Raw genomic sequence first — 23003 nt, forward strand, 5'->3', positions numbered from 1 at the left:
GATTTTGAGTTTATATTCATTGAACTCGTCTTCGAACCATTTCAGGAGTTTCCAAACCTAATAACATTATTTCGACAATATAGAAATTTCTTTTCCAAATTCCAGTCGAAAAAGCTTTGCCTGACTCTCATCAAAGTTAGTTTTGGATTCCTTCCAAATATTTCCTTAAGTTTTATACTTGACTTCTTATATCTTTTTTTAGCGTCGAATTTACAACTAACACTTACAGACCGAGGCTAGATGTTGCACTCATGCTGGAACATCTTGTCCCACGTGATGCCTCTTCACATTTTTTTACATCTTGTGTTGATCATGTTGTTTTACCTAAAGCGGTCAATCAAAGGAATAATACTCCTTAATTAAATTTGACCATGTAAAATCAATAATTTTCTTAAAATTTTTTGAAAAACCTTTTTTTTAATCTCAATTCACCAATCCCTCACGTGTTTTAAGTCACTTGGTTAACATCGCCTACTAGAGACGAAGATAACGCCACTATTATGCTAGAGATTCGATTGATTTTCTTTTTTTTGTAATTGATTTTGAATATTTTTTGTAGCCATGCCCTCATCAGGGCTTTGATGTTATAGAATCTTAATCATTTTTCATGTTGTAATAAATGTTACTATGTTTTCATTTCTTTTATAAAAAGTCACTGTTTTTGGCGAGTCCTTGCTCATATAGTATTTTTCTGATTATACCATTTTTGTTGAGAGTGAGTTTTAACTTGGGCAAGTTTTGGAGGTCAGTGGCTCCCCGAGGAAATTAACATGCCACTAAGAGCGCAATGGTACCTCGAAAGGTGTAGTAAATCTCAAAGAGCACATAACCAAAAGGGTGTAACGATACCTTAAAGGGTGCAATGATGTCTTGGAGGGTGCAAAGATATCCTAATGGTGCAATGATATCCAAAAAGATGCACTGATACTCCGAAGGATGCAATAATACCCCGGAATGTGTAACGATACTCCAAAGGACACAATGATACCCTAAAACATACAATAATACCACAAGACACATCGAGATTTTTTTTAAATAACCACTTTTTTCAAAAAAAATCTAAAATGACCAATATTTCAATTTTTTTCTCCAAAATAACCACCTTTCAAAACAGATGCGCCAGATGAACTGGCGCGTCCATTTTGAAACAAGAGGAGGCACCAATGGTGTTGGCGCATGCTTTCAAAGCATTGCATGGAGGCGCCAACAACCATGACGCCTATGCTTGGGCTTTGGTGTATGCGCCAATTCATCTGGCGCATACACCTTTGTATTATCTTTTTTTAATATTTATTTTTTTAAAAACTTTTTTTTAATAAATAATAATATTAAGAAAATTTTTTATTCATGATATAATAAAAGTTACATGGGATTGACAAAAAATTAATGACCGGCCCGATCGAAACGTCTCCCTGTTCCACATTCAGGTGCGTTAGTTTGTCTTCGAGGTCTCCCACGATTTTCCTGAGGTGTTTGGGGTCTTTGTATGCTGACCTGATCCAATGATGGATGGTGTGAATGTCCGACGGAAGTTCCAGCGGTATTTGATAGATGTGTCATCATTTGTTCCCAATAGCCAGGGGCTCTGGCCCATGGTGTTTCCGTAATGTAGTTCGATGCCCATGTTGTCGTAGTTGGGTCGATGTGGTTGGGTGAATTATGGACGGTATAATTGCCTGAATTGGGACATTGAATCGTTTTGGAAACGAAGCAATGGTTCCTGGGGTGTACTATAGTCAAACAATGGTTGGGTGTTTTGGTGATGAGATGTTTGGATATTCATTGGTGGGGCGCTATGATGAAGTGACTCATATGAATCATCTGGGCTATAAACGATTATGGTTGCTGCATATGGTTGTTGGTGGGTAGGGTTTGATGATTAGTTTTGTGGTTGGGTGGGTGGCATGAATGGATTGTGAGGTTGGGTGTTTGGTTATTGGGTGTATGTGGTAGGTTGATGGTGTGAGGTTGGTTGTTGGGTTTGGGTGGTTTGACATTTGAGTAGGACGAGGACTTGTTGTTGGGCATATGATGACGAAGCTAGTTGGCGTGGATCAATCAAATACCGTGGCTCAGACACAAATTGTTGCGTTGTTACCAACCTAAACCATGCCATATATTATTGAGTTGGTCTTGCACCATGTATGAATGGTTCATTTAAGATGTCTTATCGTCGATTCCTCCAATGACGATACATCTCTTTTGCGAAGTCTCTCCAGTCGGAATAATCCCATTGGGCATCGACTCTTTTTTGATGTCAATCTCCCAAACACGATGGAGGTTTTGGAATCTGTTGCTACATGCCAAACTGCAATTTTACCCGGTCACTCTGGTGCATCTCCACAGTAGTGAACCGGATAATTGGTGTCTTTGATGTCCACATTGCAGCATCATCAGGTTAACCTGATGATCAAGACCCAGATATGGCTTCCAAATAAATTGTACAATAATACGACACGATTATATGATAAATAATTTGATAAGTATGTTTAAATTAAAATAGAGTTGTGTAGGAGTATTACATCATCTGGTCCAATGTGATCTAATAAATTGTGATTGACTAATATAACGTGTTTCAGACACCTATTGTAGTTCATCCCTCTAACTGACCACCTAGATCATAAACAATTGATAAATATTATGTACAATTAATAGTAATATAAAGTATAATTAATTATATGGTAAAGTTTTAATCTTACTTTGTTGCAAACAGGAATATGAATGACTTCTCGTTTACCGGGGCGAGTGACGACATTCTTGACCAACCCCATACTTGTAACAAATACGCACATGAATAAAAAGTACAAGTATTTTTTTTGGCATTTTTACACAATGAACTATATAGATGGGCCAACACAACTGAACCCCAACTATATGTGCTTACCTTATTAATGTTGCGTAACAACGGTAAATACATAATATTGATTGTATTACCAGTACTTTCTGGAAATAAAAAATTACCAAATAAAATCATAATATAAAACCGAGCTTTAATTATTTTTTCGTACTCGGTTGATTCTTCAGACAATATTATACTCACATAATATTGTTTAAGATATTTTAAATTTATACGTTGCCCCCTAGCTTGATTGGATGACTCTCCCTCAATTTGGTTGTCACACAAAGGGGCACCTAATAATTCATTGTAGATAGAGTTGTCCTAGTTAACTCTACCATTCATGGCCTTACCATCTATACGTAGACCCAACAACATGTATACGTCCTCAAGTGTGACAATACACTCACCGAAAGGAAGGTGAAATGTGTGGGTCTCGGGTCTCCATCTCTCCAATAAAGCAAGAATAAATTTGTAGTCCACCGAGTACAAGACTATGTTGAGGAGATTTCCAAAACCACATCCTCTAATATATGGTTCTATCAAAGAATCGTGGGGTACATATTCATGTACACGACATCGAAATCGCTTTGGGTCCTAATAAAACATAAGTAGGAAATAAAATAATAAGAAATAATATATAATAAAAAGATAGATAAGAAAGATACACGAAATAAGTATGAAATAAGTAAAAAGATAGTAATAACATACAAATGTCGAGATATTGTCGAGTGCTCCTCTGTGTTCATAACCCATTATCAACAAAGACATAATGCTGCAAAGGTTGAGTGTGGTAAAGATAGAGTGTTGCAGAGATTGAATGTTAGTGTTGCAGATGATGAGATGTTGTGAATTGATGCCCTATTTATAGATGAGTAAGTCTTTACTAGGTTGAATAGCTACGTAACATGTGATTGGATACATGTATGACATAATATAGGAGGCGCCATAGCCTTAGGCACATGCTTGTAGGAGGCGACATAGCCTTAGGCGCATGCATGCAATACTCACATCCAAGGTCACATGCGCCAAGGCTAGTGGCGCATGTATGTGAATTTTGCCATGCAATGAAGAGGCACTGATAACATGGGTGCCTAGGTTGCTTTATGCGCCATTGGAATGAGCGCTTGCTTTCAACCATTAGGGAAGAGATTCTTGTGAGATTCCTTGTGTGCAGGCGCATGCTTTATATGTGCAGAGATTCTACCAGGCGCATGCATTGTATTATCTTGTCTCTGCATGGATTCTTTTCATTACATTTTCTTGTCTTTGCATATGAATTGCGTGATCAATGCATTCAACGTTTACCCTATTTAATTGCATGTGAATAACATATAAATGCATTTGCCATCAGTACCCATACAGATCAATAGAAATACTAAAGTTAGATTTAAAAAAATGTCTTCCTTACCATATTACCTTATCAGTGCCCATACCGAAGGTGAAATATTTGAGCATCAATTATTCGGTTTTTGTTTTTGCAACACAGAGGTAACTCGGTTTACAATAAATAGATGATCAAAATTTTCACATCTAAAACAAAGGATAGAAAAGAAATTGTAGTGCAGACCCGTGGGCCAAATCATCTATAAAAATCCGGTTTGGTTTGTAGAAAAGCAGGTGAAGTTTTATCAGAAGAAGATTCGAGATGATGACGATGTTTAACATATATTTGTCAGTCATGAACAATCTGGGTACAACGATATAAATTTGTATATAGTACCACAACAACAACAAGTGTCTCAGTTCATTGATCACTCACAAGTGTTTTGTGAAACTGATGACGACGAACAAGCTGAGGTGAATGTTGTAGGTGACGAAGAAGAAGCCAAGATTTTGGTTGATTCAATGATGAACGTCGATGAAGAAGAGAAGCCATTGCCATCTAGTCATGTATACTTTCCACCTCAACACATGACAAGGTTAAATTTGGGTTTCGATGAACCTTTATCAAATATATGGTACAATCCTTATGTGCAAATGCAAGGATCTTTGGAACAAGGAGACACATTTCGCACAAAAGAAGATTGTGTAAAAGCCATTAAAAAGTTTCACATGGAACTATCAGTTGATTTCAGAGTTGACAGAACTAATGCATTGAGGTATAAAATTTATTGTCCAAATGAGCACTGCCTTTTCAGGTTGTCAGCTTCGTATCGGAAGATGAATGATTCTTGGGATATTGGATCCATGGGTCCAGTTCACACATGCATGCTCACAAACCCAATGCAAGACCATCAGAAACTTAGCTCTCAGTTAATATGCGATGAAATATTGTCTGTCATTGGCGATAATCCATCGTTAAAGGTGAGTACAATAATGTCGCATATTATAGCACAACACCACTACACTACATCATATAGAAAAGCTTGGATAGCTAGGACAAATACTGTTGAAAAAGTGTATGACAATTGGGAGGAGTCTTATAAACAACTTCTAAAATACATGTTGACTCTTAAACAGTATGCTCTAGGAACTATTGTTAAGTTGGAAACATTGCCCGTGTATACACTAGACGAGACGTGTACTATTGGAAATGGAGTATTCCACCGCCTCTTCTGGGCGTATCAACCATGCATCAAATGATTTTCTTTATGTAAACCTATTATAAAAATTAATGGTACATGGTTGTATGGGAAATACAAAGGAACATTACTGATGGTAGTGACACAAGATGACAACAACAACATTTTTCCAATCGCCTTTGCCCTTGTTGAAGGGGAGACTACTGAGGGATGAAGTTTTTTCCTAAGAAATCTTCGATTGCACGTTGCACCTTAACCTAACTTATATTTGATCTCTGACAGACACCCTTCAATCATCAGTGCATGTAATAACATTGATAATGGCTGACAGGATCCTCCTTCGACGCATGTCTTCTGTATTAGACATATTGCTCAAAATTTTATGCGGGAGATCAAAGACAAAACATTGCGGAAGAAGGTTGTCAACACATGTTACAAATTATCAAAACCTTCTTTCAAACACTACCGTAAAGAAATAAGATTGTCAAATGCAAATGCAGTACGGTGGATCGACAATATTCCATTGGAGAAGTGGACTAGGGCATACGACAACGGTCAACGTTGGGGCCACATGACAACAAATCTTGTGGAATCAATGAACTCTGTCTTCAAAGGCATCTGAAACCTACATATAATCGCATTGGTGCAGGCAACATATTTCAGGCTAGGGGCGCTGTTTGAGACCAAACGTTCCAAATGGATTTTAGTGTTGCAAACTGGACAATCGTTCAGTGATGCTTCAATGAAATTCATTAGACATGAAACTGCCAAAGCAAACACATACGTGGTCACGGTGTTTGACCGTACTAAAGGTTGATATAGTGTTGCCGAGTCCATAGATCACAATGAGGGCATGCCGATGGTACAATACATAGTGGAACTAGATAGAGGTTGGTGCGACTGCGGAAAGTTCCAAGCCTTTCGTACGCCCTGCTCCCATGTCATTGCGGCATGTTCAAAGGTTCGAAGGGGTCCATCTTACTTATTATCTGACGTTTACAAAGTCACCAGCCTATAAAATGTTTACAAAATTAGTTTTTCCGTAGTGGCAAAAGAGGATTACTGACCAGAATATCAAGGAGACATCGTCTGGCACAACGAAGTTATGCGAAGGAAGAAAAAGGGTCGCCCAAACAGCACCCGTATTCCAACCGAAATGGATACGGCGAACAAAATGGTTAGATTATGTAGTTCATGCCGTCATCCAGGTCACAATCATACTAACTGTCCTAGTGTTGGAACGAGCACAACAAGATAAATTCATATGTACCTCTGTTGCAATATATAAAAAACTAAATTTATTTTATATTATAAGTTTGTGAGGAAATACCATTACATAAACAACAACACAAACAACACAAACAACACAAACAATTAAAATACCATTACAAGAACTAAGCGATTACAACCATCAAAACAATTTTGAACATGTAATGCATCATCCTATGAACGTCTCTATTAGTCTTAATATCCACCCATTCACCCACTTCTCTATTTTGGTTGAACGTGGACACAAGCCATTAGATTATTCTAATCCTTTCACCATCTCCAATTTCTCCATCTAACCAACTGTTCAACGTTCGATTAAGACGTTCAAACGAATCTATATTTCAAAGTCGAATCTTTATCGGAGACGCAACGACGGAAAAGATTAAATCGGCATTTCGCTTGTGAATGTATTCAGACATGGTTAAAACTCAAAAACTTGAAGAAGAGTGAAGTTGAATGAAAGAAAATGTGGTTGTAGGGTAAAAGTTGTGTAAAAAATATGACTAAAGGACAATGTATTTATAGAAGGAGTATGAAAATGCATGCGCGCCACACATGTCAACACATGCAACTACATGCATGCGCCAACACCCTTGACGCCACCATGCAATGCTTCTAAAGCATGCGCCAGTGGTCATGGCGCCTCCTCTTGGTTCAAAATGGATGTGTCAGTTCATCTGACACATCTGTTTTGAAAAGTGGTTATTTTGATTATTTTTTTTAAAATATTAGTTATTTTAAATTAAAAAAAATGATTATTTAAAAAAAAAATCACATATCGATACCTTAAAAGCGCAATGGTGATTATGTGTATTCTTTAGTATAATTGATTGGAAGGACGAATTTAACAAAATAGAATGGCTCATTAAAAACTTTGCCTATGGAGAAGAAATGAGTGTCTCCCTACTATATTGATATTGCAAACCATAATTACAAGAAATGAAGCCAGATTTACATCTTTGCCTTATTAATTTTTTATGTCATTTTAAATATTAATTAAACACATACTTTTTTTAGGTCATTTTATCAATATTAGTGAGTCAAACCGATAACGTTACTTAACAATACAAATCCAATCAGTTTATTTATTCTTTACCAACCATCAACTAACACAAAAACTATAGGCTATAAACTGCTAAAAATTAATTTATCAACAGCAAGCCTAAATGATACTCCTATAAGCTATTGGTACCTTAAGGCAATTGTATTTGCCAAACGGAACCTATATGTAAGTTTGCATGTAATGTGATTCACTTTAAAGCAGTTGAGGTTTTTTATAACAAAAAAGGTAAAATAAGTAAGGGACCTAATCCAACGGTTGAAATGTGATAAGATAGTGACTTGAAGTAGATTCTTTGATTTATTATGTTTTGTTTGGCTCTCTTGATTTCGTGTATGTTTGGTTTTTATATTTGGGAGATTAAAAACAATTCTATTGATGTTGAATTAATTTTGAAGTCATTTTAATATGTTTGATTCTTTTAAATTAGAATTAATTATGTTTTTAGAGTTAATTATGTTTTTTTGGTAAATTTTTTAGTATTCTAAGTTGGGTACACGTGCCTTTAGTGTAAATTCTTTTAAAATTTTAATTTATTTCAAAATAAAATAAAATGAAAAAATAATATAACATTAAATTAGACCCAACTAAATTTAAGAATATTGAAGTGTTCACTTTTTTTATTTGTACTTTTTACATATATTAATAAATGTTGTTAGCTTTTAAATAATCGTTATCTTTTTTTATATTATCTTCAAATTTTTATTAATTTATTTATTTGACTTTTTTTAATGATAAATAATTAAAGATAATTTTAATAAAATTAAAATCAATTCTTTTCTAAACTTTAAAATAATATTAAAAAAACAATTAAAAAATAGAAAACAATTAGAAAGGAATATATGGAGTATTTTAAAGTTAAAATTTAAACATTTGAGTTTAAATTAAATTTATCAATCAACTTAGTTCACATAAAATTATTTAAATATAAATTATTTTATTTTTAAATTATATTTAATTAAAATAAATTTTACAGAATCTATTCAGACCGTTTTCACCTTGCCCTTTCTTAAAAAAAAATTCCATGACTCTCCTACTTCGACATAAAAGTTCTAAGATATTCCAATTTGAAGAAGAAGTTCGGTCATTAAATGGTCAAGGATACCCTACATTTTTTTGTGTGGGGTCTCTATCAATAAAAGATGATACCATTGATAATTAAAAAATAAAAAATAAAATAATATATATAATATATATATATATATATATATATATATATATATATATATATATAATATATATATATATATAATATATATATATATATATATATAATAATATATATTATATATATATATATATATATATATATATATATATATATCTATAATATATATATAATATATATATTATATATATTATATAATATATATATATATATATATATATATCGACCTCTCGGCCATTAAATGACCGAACTCCTTTTTCTAAATGCTGCTTCAATAAATAGATGAATGTGTTGAGAAAAAAGAATAGTTGAAATTTTTATTTTCAATTTAAGATATTTTGGAATTTGTATTAAAAAAAAGTATTTTTGGTTAAAAACTCATCTATTCATTCCAAATCAATTTTTTTTATTAAAAAAAGAAACATAGGCATAGTGACGGTAATTCACTTACTTTACCTTTGGTTAGGTGGAGTATTATATTATGTTAGCATTCGACAGCACGTATTAGTATCACCACTACCAATACCATTCGTCTTCGAACCTTAGGCGGAGATTTCATACCCATTTTCCCATTTAAACCTCTCTCTCTCTATCTCTCCCTCAACTTCTCCTCCCAATTCCCATTACCATTCCTAGGTATGTTTCTTCTTCTCTCTCTCACTCTTTCACAGATCTCATTTTCAGTTCCATCATTATTTTCTCTCTTTTGTTTATTTCAGATCTGTTCTTTCATTACCGTCTTCTCTTAATCATAGATTTCATTATAAATTATGCTCCAACACTATCATGAGTTTACACCCTTAGATTCATCTTTCCATGCTTTTATCTACTTGTTGTATTAGTATATTTTGTGATGAATAATAACCCATGCATATAGTTTCCAATGTATTTAGGTCATGTTTGGATAAACACCTTCATTAACTGCTCATATTTTGGCTATTCCAATAACAAAATTAAAGTGAAGCGAAATTATTTTCATCATGCAGAGCTTATGGAAACAAGTCATAAGCTGTTTCCAGAAGCTCTTCCAAACATGCGTATCTTTTCTGTTTTGTTTTGGGTTTGGGTTTGTGTTTGTGTTTTAATGGATGTATTTTGTGTATTCAGAGGTTGAGATGGCAACAGCAGCATCAGCAGCTACTTTTTCTATTGGAACCGCCCAAACAGGGAGGTCACTTTCTCCATCAAACCCTTTTGGTTTCAAATCCAATTCCCAGGTTAATTTCTCTGGCCTCAAGGCCATGTCATCTTTCTCTGGCAACGAAACTTGTGCTGCTCTTCGTGCAACTTTTGCTCCCAAAGCTGTAAAAGAAAACCAAAACCGAAACCACATCTTGCAGCCACAGGCATCCTACAAAGTAGCGCTTCTCGGTGCTGCCGGAGGGATTGGTCAGCCACTGGCACTTCTCATCAAGATGTCGCCTTTGGTATCCGACCTGCATCTCTATGATATCGCGAACGTTAAGGGAGTTGCTGCTGATATTAGTCATTGCAACACTCCTTCAAAAGTTGCGGATTTCACAGGAGCTGCTGAGTTAGCCAATTGTTTGAAAGGTGTGGATGTTGTTGTTATACCTGCTGGTGTTCCTAGGAAACCCGGGATGACTCGTGATGATCTTTTCAACATCAATGCCGGTATAGTTAGAGACTTGGTCTCTGCCGTTGCAGATAATTGCCCTGGGGCTTTTATTCATATTATTAGTAATCCGGTGAATTCTACTGTGCCTATTGCTGCTGAAATTCTGAAACAAAAAGGTGTCTATGATCCTAAAAAGCTCTTTGGTGTTAGCACACTTGATGTTGTGAGGGCAAACACCTTTGTTGCTCAGAGAAAGAACTTGAGGCTGATTGATGTAGATGTCCCTGTTGTTGGGGGGCATGCTGGGATTACCATTCTTCCTCTTTTGTCAAAGACAAAACCCTCGGCGAGTTTCACTGATGAAGAAATTGAGGAGCTGACTGTCAGGATTCAAAATGCTGGAACTGAAGTTGTTGAGGCAAAAGCTGGTGCAGGGTCTGCAACTTTGTCAATGGCTTATGCAGCAGCTAGATTTGTTGAATCCTCTCTTCGTGCGCTTGACGGAGATGCTGATGTGTACGAGTGCTCATATGTACAGTCAGATCTGACTGACCTTCCGTTTTTTGCTTCAAGGGTGAAGATTGGTAGGAAAGGAGTCGAGGCTTTCATTCCAACTGATCTCCAAGGATTGAGTGAGTACGAGCAGAAGGCTTTGGAAGCACTCAAGCCAGAACTTAAGGCCAGTATCGAGAAGGGGGTTGCTTTTGCTCAAAAGCAAACTGTTGTCGCTTAACTTATTTTGCAAATGCGTTTATGCAATAATCTCGTGTCCTTTTGAGAGGATGAATACTACTTAGAGAACTTAGGTGGCAGATTTATTGTAGAATCATTTACTGCTTCCAGAATTTAGGACTTGAATTTTCTGTTGTATCAATTCTGCTTCCAGACTTGTTAGTAGAACGGGTGGGGGCTTCCATTTCTGTTCTCTATTTTGAGCTTTAGTTTTGATCAGAAATATCAATAGATTGTTACTATAATGTACTCTACTAGAATAAGAAAAATGTAAACTTTGCATTTTGAATAATATGGCCATTGGACCCGTTTGTGTTTTTAAATCTTTTACATCTAAGCATTCCCCTCTTTGGTTTAATGGTGAAAGGAAGAGAGTCACAGCTGTCAAGGCCACTAGATTAAAAACCTCTAGGGAATGAAATACATGACAAATCTGCCATCCAAGTGACAAGAATGTAATCTGGAGCAAATTCAAAAACAGTAGAAGTTTGCATACAAAATCTGGATTAGTCTACACACTATTGGTAGAAATTTTGGAAGTTGCAAAAACGATTAGAATTGATGACAGAATATTATGATGTTTTATACATGCTGTTTTATTTAATGAGAAAATTGGGTGATATTTGTTGGTCTATTTTTCAAAAAGCAACATATTATACTTGAATCTTAATCACTGTTGGGGCGAGGTAGGTAGGGGTGGCAAAACGGGCTCGGCCCGTTGGGGCGAGGTAGGTAGGGGTGGCAAAACGGGCTCGGCCCGTTGGGACGAGGTAGGTAGGGGTGGCAAAACGGGCTCGGCCCACGGGCCGAGCCTGTTTGGCCGAGCCCGTTTTTCCCGCACTTTTGTGCGGGCGCGGGCCAAGGATTTAGGCCCTCATCTTCAAATGTGTCCGCCCCGCCCCGTTTTTTTCGCGGGCTTTTGCGGGCACGTATATTTACATAAATTTTTGTATTTTTAGGCTTAAATAGTGCAGTGCCCGCGGGTTTTCCCCGCCCCGCCCTCATTTTTTTGCGGGGCGGGTCTAAATTTTAGGCCCACATCCTCAACTATGACCGTCCCGCCCAGCCCCATTTTTTTGCGGGTTTTTGCGGGGCGGGCCTAAACGGGACGGGCATGCCCATTTGCCATCCCTAGAGATAGGTAATAACAATCAAAATTGTGGTATTCAAATTCAATAGATGATTAATGAGTTGCGACACATTGTTATACTATTATTGGCATTGTTATATGAAGTCATAAAGGAACTCCATAAAAATTAGGATAATGCTAACTTGTGCCCAAATGACACATGTTAAGAAACCCATAAATAAAAAATTTGTTTTGAAAAAATAAATGAAATTATTAATTACTACCTCCGTTTTTTATTATAAGTCGCTTTCGGAAAATATTTTGTACCACAATATAAGTCGCTTTATAATATCAATGAGTCATTAATGTTATTTTTCATATTATACCCTTAAATATTTATTATTCTCTCTTCTTTCAATTATATCAATTTATCATTCCAATATCATTAATGAAGGACAACTTTGTAAAATCCTTCATAATTTCTCTTTTTTATACCACAATTATTACATTTCTTAATACGTGTAAAAAGTCAAAAACGACATATAATAAAAAACGGAGGGAGTATAAATTTCTAAAAAATTCAATACACAATTTTCAAGAATTTATTTCTTCATTTATCTCTTAACTTGTGCCCCAAGGGCACAAGTTAACGTTACCCTAAAAATTAAGTATCATTTAGAGATATTGATATAAACCAAACAAGCAGACGAGGAACAAAATCCTCTTGGGTACCACATGACAAACCTTCCCTGTCTTTTGGCAAATGACACTTGCTCAATATTTGTGTACTAACCCAAAATTAGTCATTCAGTATAAATAAAATTTCTCAAAGAATTCTACCACCAAAATTCTTAGATGCAGAGATATTTCTGACCCCTTTTTCATGTTCCTCATTTAGGCCTTCATTATTTGGCCAATGTTCAATATCATGCAGTCCAAAAAAGTTGCTTGATTTATCTACCAGATTCAGCAAGAGTAAGCTATGGCCCTAAGTCACAGGCTAACTGCAGCAAGGTGGTATAGTGAGCCAGCCCTCACTCATTTATTGTGGCTCTTCAAAATCATTTTACCACTCTTCATATATCTACCAATAGTCACTACAGGAGCAATGTCCTCGCCGGAAGTGGTGAAACCGCTTATGGTCTCTGAGAATTACATCCCGGTTGTAAACTGCAGAAAAAAGTTTCAGAAAATTGTGGCAATCAACACAAATGCGGAGATTAGAGGCCACTCTCAATGCCATGCCCGGTGGAGTGACAAGAACACCGAATGCAATTGCCAGTTTTTCACTGTGATAAGAGAGTGCATATCCTTTTCCTTTGTCATCCATCTTATGCAGTTCAGATGAAAGTTCAACAACATAACCAGCTATCCTCAGTTGCTTATTAATCTCATCCAGTGTGTTATAAATTTCAACCTTTCTTGAATGTGAAATATCATCCACAACAAACTCATGTACAACTCCTTTAAGCTCAATTGTGCAACAACCAGGTGTTGTTTGGATTGATTTTTGTCTCATTAGTTTTCTAACTTCTGCAACCTTTTCCCATTGTTCAGCTGAAGAATAAAGATTCAGAAGCAAAACATAATCTCCAGCTTCTTGAGCTCTCAATTCAATCAAATGTTCAATCACTCGTTCACCAAGTGTAACATGTCCATGAATTCTGCATGCCCCGAGCAAGGTTCTCCACACTGTGGAATCTGGCTTTGCCTCCATCGACATGATAAGCTGGTAGGCCTTATCAAGTAAGCCAGCACGACCCATGAGATCAACCATGCAACCATAATGGTGGATGGCTGGTGTTATCCTAAACTCTGAGACCATTCGGTCAAAAAACGACACCCCCTCATCTAATAATCCAGAATGACTGCAAGCAGAAAGGACGCCCGTGAATGTATGATCATCAGGCTGAATGCCATTTCTCTGCATCTCTTCAAATGCCTCAATAGCTTCTCTCCCATACCCATTCACTGCCAAACCAGATATCATTGCACTCCATGAAACAACACTTCTATTCTTCATTCCCATAAACACCTCATAAGCCTTATCTATACAACCACACCGCGAATACATTGATATGAGAGAATTAGACAAATTGAGAGCACCCCCGTAACCATGTTCCATAATATGCCTATGAATTTGTTCACCAAATTCCAAGGCATTCAAACGAGCACACGCTTGAAGAAGAAGCAAACAAGTTACATCGTCAGGCTCACATTTATAATTTTCACTCTGCATAACATCAAACAAGCTCAAAGCGTCCCGGGTCCGATTATTTCGAATACAACAAGAGATCATCACATTCCAAGAAACAGTATCTCTAAGAAGCATTTCATCAAACACCTTACATGCATCATCATATTTCTGACATTGTGAATACAGGTCCATGAGAGCAGTAAGCAAAAGAGTATCTGATTGATGCCCGTCTTTGAAGATGTTGCAATGAACCTGAACCCCTCCAAGAAGATACAAAAACCTAATACAAGACTTAACAACAAAGGAAGACGTTAAAGGGTTAGCAGCAATGCCTCTTCTTCTCATATCACGATATAAAAAAAGAGACTTTTGAGGCGAGTCGCTCAAGGAATAAGCTCTAATCATGGTATTGTAGTGGGAAACAAAAGGGTAACTGATTTGCTCAAAGAAGCACTGAGAATAGCCAGGGTATTGCAACGGGCCAGAGAGAGATACGCGGCATAAGAAGTAATGAGAAACTGCAGGGTCTTGAATGAGGGTTGTGGTGAGAATGTGAGCATGGACTTGGAGCAAATGGGTCTTACGGGAAATAGATTTTATAGCAGAAATGATCGATTCTTTGTAGTTTAGGGAAGAAAATGAAATGGGTATTGATTGGTTTTGTTTGTGGAGTGGTAAAGGCACTAATTTGGGCGAAGGGCTTTGTGGGTTCGGTTGATATGGTTGAGGAGAGGTGCTATAGTGATAGAGATGAATGGCAATGGCGGCAGTGAAACAAATGTGAGATTGGAGTTTGGTTGCTGCGACAACAAAACGGTTTGAGCATGAGGACCAAACTGGTGCCATTTGGTGTGCGACACAGCAACCTCTGAGGTTTATGATTATTATAGTAGTAAACATAAATAAATGGGACTCTGTCTCAAAAGATCACATTTTTGCCTCAAAATTCTTCTCTTTGAAAATATTGAAATTGCTTTCTTCCACTGAGGTGCAACTCGTAGTTGCAATGCATGAATGAAATAAAAACCTATTACAGCAATATGAGTCCAGTCTCTGGGATAGCAGCTTCTTTCATTTTCATATAAATTCGGGAACTGTTGCGTTGGTCTGGTTGTCCCAGCATTAAGAAGTAAGTGTGTAAGCAAGCTAACTTTTATGATTTTTGTTTTAAAATAACAACATTTTCAAAAATAATTCTAAAATAATAAAATTTTAAAATTTTTTATTTAAAATAACCACATTTAAAAAAAAGATGTGTTAGATGAACTGACACATCCGCTTTGTATCATGAGGAGACGCCTAATGCCTTGACGCCTGCATTGGAAATCTCATGAGGAGGCGTCAATGCCCTTGGCACCAACATTGGGTCTCATGAGGAGGCGCCAATGCCTATGGCGCATGCATTGTGCCTCATGAGGAGGCGCCAATGTCTATGGTGCTTGCATGTCTTGACATGTTTAAGCGCCTAGCCTCTTGGCGCATGCATTTTATCTCTCCTCCGTATAAATACTTTGCCTTGAATGTAATAATTTTCACACAAAATCTTTCCCTACTACCATATTTTTTTTCATTCAACTCCACTCCCCTTCAAGTTTTTGTGTTTTAACCATGTTTGAATACATTCACAAGCGAAATGCCGATTTAATATTTTCTGCCGTTGCATCTCCGATAAAGATTCGACTATGGAATATAGATTCATTTAAACATCTTAATTGGACGTTGAACAGTTGGTTAGATGAAGAAATTGGAGATGGTGAAAGGATTAGAAGAATCCAATGGCTTGTGTCCACGATTAACCAAAATGGAGAAGTGCGTGAATGAGTGGATATTAAGACTGACCGAGACGTTTATAGGATGATGCATTACATGTTCAAAATTGTTTTGATGGTTGTAATTGCATAGTTCTTGTATTATAGTTGTTTTAATTGTTTGTGTTATTGTTTATGTAATGGTATTTTCGTCACAAACTTATAATATGAAATAAATTTAGTTTTTCATATATTGCAACAGAGGTACATGTGAATTTATTTGGTTGTGCTCGTTCCAACACTAGGACAGTTATTACGATTGTGACCTGGCTGACGGCATGAACTACATAATCTAACCATTTTGTTCGCCGTATCCATTTCGGTTCGAATGCGGGTGCTGTTTAGGCGACCCTTTTTCTTCCTTCGTTGTGCCCTTGATATTCTGGCTAGTAATCCTCTTTTGCTACTACGGAAAAATTAATTTTATAAATATTTGATAGACTGGTGACTTTGTAAACGTCAGATAGCAAGTAGGATGGATCCATTCAAACCTTTGAACATGCCGCAATGACATCGGAGCAGGGTGTACGAAAGGCTTGGAACTTTCCGCAGTCGCACCAACCTCTATCTATTTCGACTCTGTACTGTCCCATCGACATGCCCTCATTGTGATCCATGAACTCGACAACACTATACCAACCTTTAGTGCGGTCAAACACCGTGACCACATGTGTGTTTGCTTTGGCAGTTTCATGTCTAATGAATTTCATTGAAGCATCACTGAATAACTGCCCAGATTGCAACACTGAACTCCATTTGGAACGTCTGGTCTCAAATAACGCCCATAGCCTGAAATATGTTGCATGCACCAAAGCGGTTATAGGTAGGTTACAGATGCCTTTGAAGGCAGATTTCATTGATTCCACAAGATTTGTTGTCATGTGGCCCAAACGTTGACCGTGGTCGTATACCCTAGTCCACTTCTCCAATAAAATACTGTCGATCCACCGTACTGCATCTGCGTTTGACAATCTTATTTCTTCGCGGTAGTGTTTGAAAGAAGGTTCTGATAATGCGTAACCTGCGTTGACAACCTTCTTCTGCAACGTCTTGTCTTTGATTTCCCGCATGAAATTCTAAGCAATATCTCTAATACATAAGACATGCGTCGGAGGAGGATCTTGCTAATCATTATCAATGTTATTATATGCACTGATGATTGAAGGGTGTCTGTCAAAGATCAAACATAAGTTAGGCTGCGGTGCAACGTGTGTCATACCCCAAAATTTGCCCGTTAATGTTACAAGGCATTTTTTAAGGCACTCCAACGTATTTTCCAAGGCATTGACCTTAAAGGAACAAAGACCCAGCTCACAGATGGCCAAATCCAGAAAATGGCCCAGACTGGCATGCTCGCTAAGCGAGCAACTCCTTCGCCTAGCGAACCCTTCGCTACGCCACTCGCCTAGCGAAGCTTGCGAATACCAGAATTTTTGGGCTTCATTCTGAGCCCATTAGGTCACAAAAACTATTATAAATACCAAGGACCTCATTCAGAAAAGAGGAGAACAAAAAACGGGAGATAGAGAGAAGGCACAGCAAACCCTGGAGGCTAACCCAGAGAATTCAGAGCAACCCTAAAGGAAACCCTGAAGGAAACTCATCTGCACCAAGGTTATCTCCGCCCAACTCAATCCGGCGCCGACCCTAAGAGTGACTTGCCGATTCAAGGTTGCAATTCAATTGCAAACAGGTTTGCATTACCATTACCGCTTTATGTTCTTAATTTGCATGTGGCATTATGATTGAATTTATAAAAATATCTTAAGTCTTGCATGTGAATTTAAGTATGTATGAATGTCTTGAACGTTTAACCATGTAATTTCTATGATGGATTCCATAGGGTTTGGAGCTTTCTGGAATTGTACTGTTATTAAAACCAGAACCCGCAGCCGCTCGCTAGCACATCGCTAAGCGAGCATGTAGCGAGCATTCGCTGAGCCGTCGCTAGGCGAGGCAGGAGCGAACGTGACAGTCGCTGATTTTTTCGTTCTGATTTTTGCTTATCTGACATGTTTTATTGTAATCATACATTATTCACCTAACACTATTTCTGTTGTGATGCCTTTTGTCGGGTGCAACTCTCGACCGCACCCTGATTTGGTATTCTGACCTGTTTGCTGAATTTTGTAAGGGTTCACATACTCCCGGAGAAGGTAGCTTGCTAGGTATTCCACTTTATTTGTGGGATACCCTTGTGGAGATTCACCCTAATTACCTAATTGATTATAATATGGACCTAATTACCTAATTGATTACAACTACCTAATTGATTGTAAAATATTGCCTTTGAATATGTGATCTTGGACCTCTATTTGTTGCCTTACGGTATTACGGTATCATGGTCATGTCCCGCGAATGTGGGGATACACTTAGCAAAGACCCTTCGATTAAATCATCATGTCCTTATAAAATAAATCATTGTCCCTCGGATGTTGCCTGCGAATATATGATTTTGTCCCTCGATGACCCGTCGTTGTAGCCTACGGTTAATGATGATCGTCCCTTCGAATGCTAAGGTATCCTTACAAATGTTGCCTTCAATGACCAATCGATGACCCTACGATGACCCTTTTACATCCAAAGGATAAAACTACTTACTTCTCAATAGTAAGGACATTTTACCCTCATAAGGATAGGAAATGCCAATAAAGACCTTGGGTAGGTATAACTCTTAATTGCTGGCTCACAACCTAAAACATTTTTCATATCTCACACTTTGCAAATACTAGAAAATCACCACTTGGTATACATTCATACTAGAATCATTACCAAGTTATATTTTTCTAAACAACTTTCAAAATTAAACGAGGTAAATACTTTGTATACATTCGTACAAGAATCATTACAAAGTTAAACTCTTTTTTTTTCAAAACATTTTCTAAACAGCTCTCACACACTTTTTCAGACAAGAAAAACATAAGTGATCAAGCAATTAAGAGCCCATAGATAACCATGGATACAAAGGGTGCTAACACCTTCCCTTTGTATCATGTACCTCCCGAACCCAAAATCTAATTAAGGTCTTTCCTGTTCTTTTCCGCCTTTCCTTATTGGATAAAAGAAAAGTCGGTGGCGACTCTTGCTATCCGCGACATTTGCTTTCCAAAGCAAAACACACAAAGTCAGTTCACCGTATGACAGAACTGACGACTCTGCTGGGGATTATTAAAGAGAGGTTACCTTAAAAACAAGATCACTTATGTATTCGAATTGTCTGATTTACTTTTAAGGGATTGCTTGGGTATTTTATGCTTGAGTGAAAGATCCTACACCCGGATCTAGTGTACCTTAGGTAAGTAGCAAAAGATCATCACGACTATCCGGCGTATACTGGAATGGTCAAAATATGGCTACGGTTAATGTGACACTTTGGATGTCCTGATGTTCCTCATGTTTACTTAAGGAAAAATTTGGCTTCCGCGTGGTGTCATCAAAGCATTAACCAGACCTTTAGCACCCTAATTGACTCATCCTAGCCATTAGAAAGTAGTGAGATAACTGACTTCGGTTCCGACTGGGGTTGGTTGAGACTCGATACTACACTCTTTGAGATTAGACTTTAGGGAAGCTTCGGTCAACCACTTGGTGTTGCACTGAAGTGGACTTAAAGGAAGGTCAATGATTTGAGATCCTTCTAGAACCCGGTTACTATTCTAGGACAGGTTGAACCAACCAAACTTCAGTGGGGAGGGTACTTACCTACGGAACTCATGCAAGCCTTAAAACCTAGGAATGATTGTTGTGTGACTTGTTTGTGCTTGTTGTTTACTTAACATCATAACATCATAACATCATAACATCATAACATCATAACATCATGGCATTGTACTAACCATTTCAAGGATTTAGGGATTTAACTTTGCTCTGTAACAGGGCTATGGCTTCCAGAAAGACCATTCGGATCAATTTTGTAGCAATCTCTCCTCAACTAAAGGATTTAGTGTTAGAACTTCCTGATCAGACTCAGTTCATCAAGAAACATGGTTATCTCCTCAATTTGGTTACCACTGATTTCAAAGAAGATATGATGAGAGTTCTATTCCAGTTCTTCGATCCTAAACATCATTGCTTCACCTTCCCAGATTATCAGTTGGTACCCACATTAGAAGAATTCTCCAGGATGCTTGGGATACCTATCCTTGATCAAACACCTTTTAGTGGTTTAGAAAAGATTCTGAAGTCTGAAGAAGTTACCGCGGCTTTACACATGACAAAGTCCGATATTGAAACCAATTGGGTAACAAGAAGTGGAGTTAAGGGTTTACTTGCCAAATTTCTGATAAATAAGGCCCGAGAATTCCTCAAAGTTATGAATGTCCATGCTTTCGAAGATGTTCTAGCATTACTAATTTATGGTTTGGTGTTATTCCCTAATCCAGACCAATTCATAGACGTGAATGCTATTAAGATATTTCTCACTCATAACCTTGTACCTACCTTGCTTGGAGACATTTTGCATTCCCTTCACACCCGTACTATGAAGAGACAAGGGACTCTCATGTGCTGCATACCTTTATTGTCTAGGTGGTTTATTTCGCACCTTCCTCAATCAGTCTTGAAGAATGAGCAAAATCTGAAATGGTCTCAAAGGATAATGTCGCTCTCCCATTCAGACATCCGTTGGTGTCCTCATCTCAAAGAAAATGTTATCATCATTGACCGTTGTGGAGAATTCTCTAACGTACCACTCCTGGGGATAAGAGGAGGTATTACTTATAACCCAGCTTTAGCCCTACGCCAGTTTGGTTATGCTCGAAGAGATGGTCCACATGAAATAATTATTCAAGGCACTGTGTTTGACTATGACAACGACTCTCAAGGTCTCCGTCAAAGGTTTGTACGAGCTTGGGGCATGGTGAAAAGAAGCGCTTTAGGACAGAAAAACTCTATTCCTATGGAACCTTATCTCAGATGGGTACGCGCCAGAGCTCGTGAATTGGTCATGCCATATCTTGCAGTCGGACCGCTGATTGTTGAACCAGAAGTTGAAGGAGGTACTCCTCAGATCATTCCTTATCCAGATATGCCTACCAATGTTGAAGAATTGAAGAGATCCTGGATCCAGTTGAGAGAGGAAAGGGATACTTTTGAAGCCCAGTTCTGTGCTGAAAGGAAGAAAGTGTTGGAACTCACCAGCCAGCTTAATGAGGAACGAAGACTCAATGCATATCTTCGCCCAAAAAGAAGCCGTCCCTGGGAGACTTGAGCTTTCATTGTATTTTTATTATTTCCTTTTGCAATGAACATTGATTAAAGAAATTATTAATAAAAGTTTCCCTCTTCTTGGTGGTTTACGCAAAGTTAAATTCCAAAAGTCCTTGAAAACATTTCATACATTGCATAACATAACATAACATTTTATAACAGGTATTCTAAAGGATCAATATTCTCACGGTCTTCCTATTGCAAACAGAAAAATGGCTCTCGAACAAACTGTCAAAGATCTCCAGGCTCAAAATGCTCAATTCCAGGAGATGATCTTGAGCTTATCCAAGGGGCAGGAAGAACTGAAGGCTCTCTTGCTCGAGAAGAAGAAAGACAAGAAAGCTGTGAGTTACATCAACCTGGGAAGAAGGCTTAAAGGACAGGCCGCAGGAGTCAAGGTTAGAATTCCGAAGGATCAAGAAGAGGAGACAGAGAATGATTCAGAAGAGGAGAATGTTGATCTCTTTAACCATGAGGACGACGATAAAGATTATGAGAATGAACAGTACTCTCCAAGAGATGGCAAGTACAAGTTGCTGGAAGAACGTATGCTAGCTATGGAGGGTCAGAAGGCGCCCGGTCTGGATTTCGAAAGCTTGGGACTGGTCTCTGATGTGGTCATTCCTCGCAAATTCAAGATCCCCACTTTCACTAAGTACGATGGTGCGTCTTGTCCTCAGATGCATCTGAGAGCTTATGTGAGAAAGATTCAGCCGTATACCACTGATAGGAAGCTATGGATCCATTTCTTCCAAGAGAGTTTGTCTGGCACACAGTTGGAGTGGTATTATCAGCTCGAGAGCTCTAACATCCGCACCTGGACTGATTTAGCAACAACTTTCTACAAGCAGTACCAGTATAACTCTGAACTAGCGCCTACTCGGCTACAGTTGCAGAATATGACTATGGGATCTAAGGAAGGCTTCAAAGAATACGCTCAAAAATGGAGGGATTTGGCTGGCAGAGTCAAACCCCCTATGACTGATCGAGAATTAGTGGACATGTCCATGAGTACACTGACTGGCCCATTCTACAGCCATCTACTGGGAAGTTCTTCATCGGGTTTCACTGAACTTATATTGATAGGTGAACGTGTTGAAAGCGGCATTCGAAATGGAAAGATACAGGCGACTACCTCTACAAGCACCAAAAGGTCCTACCAGGGGAGGAACGAATCAAATGCTGTGTACGGTCAAAGGGGTCGTAACAAGAAAAATCGTGACCATACCATTGGAGCAGTTACGATTGCAGCACCGCCATCTCAAAACTTCCAGCACAGACAAGACAGGCCAAGAAGGCAGTTTACCAAGATCAATATGACTTTAGCACAGGCACTGCAGGGTATGCTAAAAGCAAATTTGATTACCCTCAGAGATCCTCCTACGAATCCCAACACTACTTCTCCTCGTTATAATCTCAATGCCAGGTGTGCATATCACTCCGATAGCCCCGGGCATGATACAAACGATTGTTGGTCGTTGAAGAATAAGATTCAGGATATGATCGACGCTGGAGAAATTGAATTTGATCCTCCAGAGACTCCTAATGTCAT

The 23003-nt window shown here is 37.8% G+C and overlaps 2 protein-coding genes across 2 annotated transcripts; one reads left to right on the forward strand and one right to left on the reverse strand.

Moving 5' to 3' along the window:
• Positions 1-9215: 9215 nt before the first annotated feature.
• On the forward strand, positions 9216-11492 carry LOC127073794 (malate dehydrogenase, chloroplastic). Its single transcript, XM_051015016.1, has 2 exons — positions 9216-9494; positions 9966-11492. Exon 2 carries the CDS (start codon positions 9974-9976, stop codon positions 11168-11170), a length of 1197 nt encoding a protein of 398 aa, XP_050870973.1. The 5' UTR covers positions 9216-9494; positions 9966-9973; the 3' UTR covers positions 11171-11492.
• Positions 11493-12781: 1289 nt separating this feature from the next.
• On the reverse strand, positions 12782-15539 carry LOC127073795 (pentatricopeptide repeat-containing protein At3g47530). Its single transcript, XM_051015017.1, has one exon. It carries the CDS (start codon positions 15333-15335, stop codon positions 13323-13325), a length of 2013 nt encoding a protein of 670 aa, XP_050870974.1. The 5' UTR covers positions 15336-15539; the 3' UTR covers positions 12782-13322.
• Positions 15540-23003: the final 7464 nt, after the last annotated feature.

Source organism: Lathyrus oleraceus, chromosome 4, assembly GCF_024323335.1.
Source record: "Lathyrus oleraceus cultivar Zhongwan6 chromosome 4, CAAS_Psat_ZW6_1.0, whole genome shotgun sequence".
Taxonomy (NCBI): domain Eukaryota; kingdom Viridiplantae; phylum Streptophyta; class Magnoliopsida; order Fabales; family Fabaceae; genus Lathyrus; species Lathyrus oleraceus.

What these genes read in the sequence shown, in the direction of transcription:
- LOC127073795 (XM_051015017.1), bottom strand. Translation starts at nt 15,335, where the DNA reads ATGTTTACTACTATAATAATCATAAACCTCAGAGGTTGCTGTGTCGCA.
- LOC127073794 (XM_051015016.1), top strand. Translation starts at nt 9,974, where the DNA reads ATGGCAACAGCAGCATCAGCAGCTACTTTTTCTATTGGAACCGCCCAA.